Consider the following 9,162-nt stretch of genomic DNA (forward strand, 5'->3'; position numbering starts at 1 on the left):
TTTACCGAAAATTCAAATTCACATTCTCAGAATTTTGGGAGACAATGATTTTATAAAATAAAAACAGGCTGCAAGAAGGAAAGTACTTGGAAAACAGACACATTATCCCAAAATTAAAAACACCAGGTACACAGCACAGGGTTGCCCTGACTCATCAAGCTCCAGCAGAACCTGGAACATTGCCCTTGAGGCCCTCCCCCACCCCCTATCTCCAAACGGAAGCTCGCCCCCCCTTCCCTGGACCCCATTTCCGGTCCCATCCCAGAGCTCGCCCAATATCCAACGGTCACTTCCCTAACGTCTCAAACCGCCACTGCTTCTGCCTCTGGCCTCCCTTGCCGCTCACGCTGGGAAATCTCCGAGGCCGCCACCGCCTTCGGCCCCGCCGCTGCCCGCCACGCAGCCCTCGCTTCCGCACCGCCTTCGCCTTCGCCTTGGTGCCCGGGCCGCCAGCCATGGCCACCCCGCAGCTCTCCCAAGTGCGCCAGAACTACCACCCCGACTGCGAGGCCGCCATCAACAGCCAGATCAACCTGGAGCTCTACGCCTCCTACGTGTACCTGTCCATGGCCTTCTACTTCGACCGCGACGACGTGGCCTTGAAGAACTTCGCCCGCTTCTTCCTGCGCCAGTCCCGCGAGGAGACCGAGCATGCCGAGAAGCTGATGGAGCTGCAGAACCAGCGCGGGGGCCACATCCGCCTGCGCGACATCAAGAAGCCGGACCGCGACGACTGGGAGGGCGGCCTGAAGGCCATGGAGTGCGCCCTGCACCTGGAGAAGAGCGTGAACCAGAGCCTGCTCGACCTGCACCAGCTGGCCACCGACAAGAACGACGCCCAGCTGTGCGACTTCCTGGAGAGCCACTACCTCCATGAGCAAGTCGACGTCGTCAAACAGTTGGGGGGCTATGTCACCAGCCTGCGCAAGATGGGGGCTCCGGAAGACGGCCTGGCAGAGTACCTGTTTGACAAGCTCACCCTGGGCCACCGCGACAGAAAGAACTGAGTTGGGACTGTTTCCCCGTAGCCCAGGGCGCATGGTGACTTTCGCTGATCACCATGCCGAGCATGCGTATTGCAGTATTGCCTTTGCAAAAGGTTCCAGTTCTTTTCTCCCAGTTTTGCCATAAAAAAGTTGTTTGCTTTCAATAAAGTTATTTGGTTCCTAAATTTTAAAAAAGGTGTCTGGTTGATTTGCATGCAAATCTTTCACCTTTTAGGTTTTAAAACAGGAATCCAGGAGTCCTTGCATCCCCCTAAGCCCATCCACATGCATCTCAAGATCTCGGGAGGTGGAGGGAGAAGATATTACATAGGACCCTGGAAAACACAAATCAGTCTTGCCTTTATAAAGGATGTAGGGGCAGAGGGGTGGTGCACTGAGGTGGGTGGTCTGGGGCCCTGGATGTTAGTGGGTGAATATGTATGGTAAAAGTATAAAAGTGGGGCACCTGGGTGGCTCAATGGGTTAAAGCCTCTGCCTTCGGCTCAGGTCATGATCCCAGGGTCCTGGGATTGAGCCCTGCATCGGACTCTCTGCTGGGTGGGAGCCTGCTTCCCCCCTCTCTCTGTGCCTCTGTGCCTACTTGTGATCTCTGTCAAATGGATAAATAAAATCTTTTTAAAAATTTTTAAAATTTTTTAAAAAAGCATAAAAGAACATGGTCTACAATTTACAACGGTGATTGTCCCTATGGAAAAAGTGAAGAATGGGATTAGGCTGGTATTAAAGGGAGTCTTCAACTTCACTTGAAAACTTTCAGTTTATTAAAATACACAAATGTTAACAATTGTTCCTTCTGGATAGCAACACTGGGGTCTTAGAAACAGGAATGACACAATATTTCTTTGACAAGCTTGCCCTGGGCAATAGTAACAGTGTAACTGAGCCTTAGGCTGGCTTCCCATAGACAGGGGAGTGACTTTGTAGGTCACCGTTTTAGACATGCATACTGCCCTTACAAAATATCCAAATACAATTTTCTCCTTCAATTGTACCCTTTCTTCCATTAATGTAGCAGGAGTATACAAAACCCCAAACTCCATTATTAGAATGGCTGAAAAATACAAGGTCAAGGTTGAAGCTCAAATTTGTGATACTGAACATGAAGTAGAATAAATTCCCCTGAATGTTAAGCCAGTGAGTCTGGCTGCTTCAACGAATGCAGCGAGTGGGCGAGAGTTGAAGCTGGGAGGCCAATCAGGAGATCCTACAGCAGACCCAATGAGAGACCTCGGTGGCTGAGCTGGAGTGAAAGCTACAGAAAAGGTGACAGACACAAATTCTAGTCGGATTTGGGTGAATCAACAAGATTTGCTCATGGACCACAGGTGAAGAATGAGAAATGAGGAAAATAATCCAGGCCCTGGTGTTTGCACTCGAACCCCTGAGTTGATGGTAATGCTAGTTATTAACTGGAGGATGTCCGCTGGGGGACATGCGGGGAGGGGAAGGGAAGTCATGTAAAATCTGAGATGCCTATTAGATATGCCAGTGGAACTGTCAGGCAGGTGGTCGGAAAAATGAATCCGGAGCTCAGGTGGGATGTCAGGTTTGGAAATAAACATACAAGAGACATCAATCCCAGACAGTGTTGAGGTCATGGGACTGGATAAGCTCACAAGAAGGAGTGTGGAGCGAGTGTGGCACAGTCAACCTCATGCCCAGGCAGCTATGGTTAGAGGATGGGTTGAGGTGTTACAACACCCAGAGGGCTGCTGGCCCCACCTTGACCATTATCTCTTCCAGACTGTGACCATGTGTGCCCATCCCCAGTGTCCCCAAATCAGCCTGTTTCTGGTGTAAGTGTGGTTTCAGGTTGCTCCTTCCAAGATGTAGAGAGCAGTTAGCCTATTACCTTGTCCTCATGGCTATTAGAAGGAAATTACTTCCCAGTTTTATTTTTTATGTTTTTAAAGATTTTTGTCTATTTATTTGATAGAGAGAGAGCCAGAGAGCACAAGCAAGATGGGGGGATGGTAGAGGAGAAGGAGAAGCAGGCTCCCCACCGAGCAGGGAGCCTGATGCAGGACTCAATCCCAGGACTCTGGGACCATGACCCGAGACTAAGGCACACACCCAACTAACTGAGCCACCCAGGCACCCCTACTTCCTAGTTTAAAAAAAAAAAAAAAAAGATTCCTGAAGGAAAAGCTGAATCTGGTTTTTTTTTTCTTTCTTTCTGTTTTCTGGGTAGAAAAATTATTTCTCAGTAAAAACATTTCCCAAGGAAATGACAGCGCTGCTTCTCTATGGATTTTTTTCTGTTCCTCTTCAACAATTCAGCTTCTTTTTCTGTCCATGGTATTTGAACAAATGAAATCTGTACCCATATAAATGCTAAGGTTGTCCTTGCCCAGGAAGAATACTCAGAACATGTTTCTTCTGTACCAGGCTAGTTACATAGATGAAGGTTAAAATTTAGATTTTGCATGCCTTGTCAAGGACGCATGGCTAGCTTAGCCTCTTTAAAGCTTGCAGATTGCTTTGAACATTTCCTAAAATATGAACAAGCTTCGCTACACCATAATTACCTTTCATATTTCACTGTGACTATGCTTTAATACTTTCTTAAAAATGAGGATTATGTCCCTTTAAATTTCCAGAAAATTCTCTTGCCCCTTTCCTCTTCTTAGTCAAACTCAATCCTTTCATGCTTTCCTTCTCTGCCTCCTTGGGGGACCTTGAATAAATTGTATGTTTGATCTCACATACGTATGAGACCATACATACGTGGTGTGTATGATCTCGGATCATACATACAGGTGTTGACCAACGCTCTCCTCTACATAAGAGGAAGCATAGGGTGAGCAACAATATATGAGTGCTTAAAAACTATAAATCAAGGATCCTTCTTACTTTCCTGTTTTGGAGAAGCAGTTGGTGTAGTGGCTTCTTAAGCTCACGTTGCCTGGGTTCATATCCCAGCTTAACCACTTACTAAATTGGGTGAATTGGGGCATGTTACTTAACTTTTCCCTGCCTCCGCGTCCTCCCACGTAAAAGAGGGATAATAAAAGCGTCAACCCCGCTGGGTTGCTGAGAAGACTAAATGAGTTAATATTTTTAAATGCTTACGTAAGTGCTTCTAAGTTCTTCGTGGTGTTGTTCCTTTGAGAAGATCTCACATCTGTACTTTGCCACTGGGGGTCTCTCTTGCATTTCAACCAACTGGGTCATTCTGCATACCAAGAAGGAAAAATCCTAGCTAGCTGCTTGGCTGCCAGGTCCTGCCAGGATTCAGGATAGCAGATCGCTGTTTTCACTGCCCCAAACTCAGGTCCAAGCGTGGAGGTGTGTTCTACTGCTTCAAACAGCCTCCTCCTCAAATTACCCCCTAGAAGATTTTTTTTTTTTTTTTTTTTTTTTTTTTTTTTTTTTTTTGCTTATTCTTCCCAAACCCAGGTTGCCTGAGCTTCTCTTTCTAACTTAACTACATTCCACTCCTCAGAGGTGGGAAAGAAAACATAAAGTGCTAAGCTTGATCCCACCATCATCTTGGTGTGTGGACCTGAACTGGAGAGGAAGGAGTGTATTGGGAGGAGAGAATGGGCAAAAGGGCTACTGATAATACAATAACTAAACTTGATAAATCACTTTAGCACAGAGGTTCTCAAACTTTGCTGCACATTAGAAACATCTGTGGAGTGTTTAGAAATCTCAGTATCCAGTCCACATCCCAGGCCAAATACATCAGCCTCCGGGGCAGGACCTAGACATTCTAGGCATGAAAACCAGTTCAAGCTCCTTGCTACTCAAAGTGTGGCCCTCTGACCAACAGGTCAGTGTCATCAGAGAGCTTGTTAGAACAGAGAGGCACCCATTCAATTACCTATTTTCTGTGGTTACATTTGCACTACAAGGGCACAGTCAGTAGTTTCAACAAAGACCATATAGCCTGCAAAGCCTAAAACATTTACAGAAAATCTCTGCCAGCCCATGTTTTATAGTAACTTGCCACAGGCCCTAAAATTCATCTAACTCTTCCAAATACTTTAAACTTTTCACCTGCTTTTATGCATCTGTTTGTCTTTTTCTGTTTTATTTTCTCTCAGTTTCAATAAATACTCTGGAACGCTTTGGATGTATACGATCTTTTATAATATTATAAATACTGCCATTGTCACCTACCAGACTGACATCTTTGTGTATTTCAGCAAGTCAACCTGTGGACTTTCTTTGTGTCTTCCGGTTTGCCAGTCCCTCAATGTGCCTTTGTTAATTGAAGGCCATCAGTCATCCTGCTTCTGGGAGCATCGGAGTGGAACAGTGCCTGACTAGCCCTTTTGACTGATTCTCCATAATCACATATTCATCACAGAGGCTGTTTAAAGTATACTCATTTTTAAGTTATTGCAATCTATTCCAATCATTTTTCTTACTGTGAGGCATTTAAATTTCATTAATATGCAGAACTACTGCCTTGCCTGAGGAGGAATAGATTCTTTCCCTTTTATCTGTATTTCAGTGTTTATTTTTTGTAATGTTGCTTTTGGTTTATAATTTATTATATATGATATTAACTATGTCACACACAACAAGATTTATTCTCTTTTTTCCTGTGGGATAATTCTCTGTGCATTATTTTTTTTTCTCCCAAAGCTAAATTCTTCTATAAAGTTTATGGAGAAATAAAAGTTTCAATTTAAAATATATTTTAGATCTATAAATTATAAGATAAACCTAAATTAAAACATTCTAGGAAAGGAGCATTCATGCCATTTGTGAATTTCTTGGCCAAACAGCCATTCTTTCAACAAATTATACTGAATTCTGTGATGTGTGCTTCACTATGCTTGGCACTGGGAATATAAGGGGACTAGGGAACAATTCCCAACACACAGTGTGGTGGAAAAGACAGATGCATAAGTAGATACCTCTAATCTATTCGGGTAAGATCTAAAAGAGAAAGACACACAAGGTGCTCTATGAGTCCAGGAGAAAAAAGTAGTCTGAATTTTACCTGGGACTTAGGAAATACCCACTGTGGAGGTGACATTGAGTCTTGAAAGATGAATTGGAGTTCCTCAAGTAGAGAAGAGAGGAAAGGGTATTTTAGCCCTTTGCTTTACAGTCAAATGCTCTACCTCTGAGCTATACCCCCTGTTTATTTGCTTTAAAGAAGCCAATAGAGAGGAAAAGGATATAAATTTAGGAGTGTAAGGGGCTACAGTTAATGAAAGGAGACCCAGAGGAGGGGTCTCCTTTATAAAGTAGATTTACTTTATACAGGAGGAAGGATGGATTTTTCTTCTAAGAAACTCTATAAAAACTCTTCTCTCAGAAGTAATCAATGACTTAGTAATTAACATCTCCATAGGTCTTTATTCAGCACTTGTCCTGCTTAATCATTCTGTAGCAATTCCTGTCTTTTCAAGATTTACCTAAGATATATCTGTAAAGAAATATACAGACCTGACCACTGTTGGGGAGGAAAATTTTTTTTCCACACTTCTAAGTTCTATGGCTGGTCAAACAATTAAAAGGACATAAGACAGATTAACAGGAGAAAAACAAATTTGATTTCATACATATGGGATTCCCAACGATACAAGGTTCAGAATGTATCCAGATAATTGAGGTTTATATAAAATATAAGAATGAAAGGGGGTTAGGAAGCTAGAGATACAAAGAGGAGGAAGGCCATTCACAGCAAGGCAAAGAAGCTGTTTGGAAAACAAAGGTTACCCTGTTAAGCAGATAAATTTCTTAGTAAAAAGGTATCTCCGGTAATAGCTCTTTTCCTAGTACAAACAGGCAGGTAAAGAGCTTTTCCTAAATCTCCTGGGTTTTGACTGCCTTTAATTCAAAATAATCCTTATGCCAAGGAGGCATATTTTGGGATGGCAGATTCTGCTCCTCTTCCCCACCCTTTTAGATTATGCTGCTGACCTTTTCAACTCTTTTTTTTTTTAAAGATTTTATTTACTTATTTGATAGACAGAGATCACAAGTAGGCAGAGAGGCAGGCGGAGAGAGAGGAGGAAGCAGGCTCCCTGCTGAGCAGAGAGCCCGATGTGGGGCTCGATCCCAGGACCCTGGGATCATGACCTGAGCCGAACGCAGAGGCTTTCACCCACTGAGCCTCCCAGGCGCCCCTCAACTCTTATTTTATATATATACTCCCCTTGAGTTCAGCCACATCCACAACCAATGTTGGTATCTCTATCTCTGTCTCTCTTTTTCAGTTTCTCTCTCCTCCCAGATGCTTTTCTTGACTATGAGACTTGCACAGTTACCTGTGAAACATCTTCCTATGGATGTTCTCAGAAAACTCAGACTTAACAAGTCTCCGTATAAACTCATTGTCCCTTCCCCAAAAGCTCCCTAGATTTGCCACACCTTCCCATAGTCTTACAAAATAAATTTCAGAATTACCCTAGACTTCTGGCTCTTACTCAGTCTGGACATACATGATTTCTCTCCTTTCCATGTGCTCCTCTCCTACCCACCCCCATCTTTTTCCTCCCTAACAATTTCCCCCACCTAACAACTTCTATAATCTCTGAACCTGTCAGGATTCTTGGTAGCACATCACAAAATCTGATTCTGGCTAATAAAAACAGAAAAGAGATTTTTTTTTTTTAGGAGGCTGTCTGGAACATATTGGAAAGGCTGTAGAACCTTGAACAGAAAATTAGAAGCATCATAGTGTTTAAAAAAAATCCAACCAAATAAACTTGAAGATTTAATTGGCTTTACTAAATGATTTGTGAATTGGGAAGCACCCCATCTTCAAGTAGAGGGAAGCTCCAAAGGGTTACAGAAAGGAAAAGGTTTTTAAAGACAAGACAAGGAAGTCATAAACAGAAAAGGGAATATTTTGGGTGAGATTACCTTCCTTTGGGGACAAAAGAAAAGGGTCTTAGTAGGTCAATTACTTCATCTTCCTACAGAATATGGAGAGTGTCCATGTAAAAGATAACCATATTGGTATTGACCAGAGAATTTTTGACTCACTGGTTAAGACGACATTCCTGAGGGAGGTTGAAAGTGCAATTAGGTTAGGTATTAAGACCTAGTGTGGTGACTTGGCCTAACCAATGCCATTTGGAGCCTGTAGTTTCTTTGTAATAAAAAGTGGAGCTTTGTCTCCCATCTGTTGTGACATTTTTCTTCAAACACAAAGGATGCTCAGATGTTGGACTGTCCAAAATGATAAACATATAACCTAGTTCTTCTAATCCTCTTTTAGTAGATGTTGTTGGTGATCTGCCCAGATCAACTTGATCAGCCAGGAAACCCAAACCTCCAGCTGTTTGTGAGTACACTGCAGCTGACAGCATATACCTGTGACCTTCTCAGAAAGACTGACCTTGACTAACTAGGACAACCAAGGACAGAATCATAAACGCTTGGACCCTTTGCCCTGTCTCTGCAGTGAGATTTATGCTGAGAATCTCTGTCCTGTATCAAGCCAAGGTTATATTTTGTATGAGGTTATATCCTTGCTTGGTTCTTCCTCTTCCCTATTCTGCTTCCCTTAACCACGTACAGATTTCTCCTGAGTGTACTCCTTCAAATAATCCCTGTCTTGGGCTCTGTTTCCAAGAAACCCAACGTAAGATTCACCCTTAGACAGAATTGGCCACCCTCTCTTTTATATTATCAAAATTCCTATTGATTTCTTCTTAATGGCACTTACTACTGTGTCTGACATTTTTTTCACATGTGTACATCCCTTAATAGTGTAGGAGCCAAGGGCACGTGCCCCAAGATGGACCACTTTGGCATGAGGATTATTTTGAGTTACAAGCAACTGAAACCCAGAAGATTCAGGAAAAGCTCTGTATCTCCCCCTCAACTGCCTAAATGTACATTGAAAGGACAGCCTGTACTAGATATTCCTCTTTACCTACAAAACTTACCTAAATAATAGGGCAACTTTAGTTTCCCAAATATCTCCTCTCACCTTCCTGCTAATGGCCTTCCTCTTCCTTTTATCCTCAGATGCCTATCCCACTCTTGGGATATGAACTTAAGATGTTCATTTAAGCTTCATATTGCACGACTATGTTTGGAATTTCATATCTGTGTGGATTCCCCATATATACAAAACTAAATTTGATTTTCTCCTGTTTTTCTGTCCTATGTCAATTTGATCCTTAGCCCAGCTAGGACAGAGGAAATTTCTTCCTCCCCAGGAGTAGGCTAGGAAATC

At 43.0% G+C, this 9,162-nt stretch overlaps 1 protein-coding gene across 1 annotated transcript; it reads left to right on the forward strand.

Annotated features, from left to right (window-relative positions):
* Positions 1-455: 455 nt before the first annotated feature.
* LOC308337101 (ferritin heavy chain-like) lies at positions 456-1,007 on the forward strand (the record flags this gene model as incomplete). Its single annotated transcript, XM_080795128.1, has 1 exon — positions 456-1,007. The coding sequence occupies one exon, from the start codon at positions 456-458 to the stop codon at positions 1,005-1,007; it is 552 nt and encodes a 183-aa protein (XP_080651254.1).
* Positions 1,008-9,162: the final 8,155 nt, after the last annotated feature.

This window comes from Martes martes, assembly GCF_963455335.1.
Source record: "Martes martes genome assembly, chromosome: X".
In the NCBI taxonomy this organism is placed as follows: domain Eukaryota; kingdom Metazoa; phylum Chordata; class Mammalia; order Carnivora; family Mustelidae; genus Martes; species Martes martes.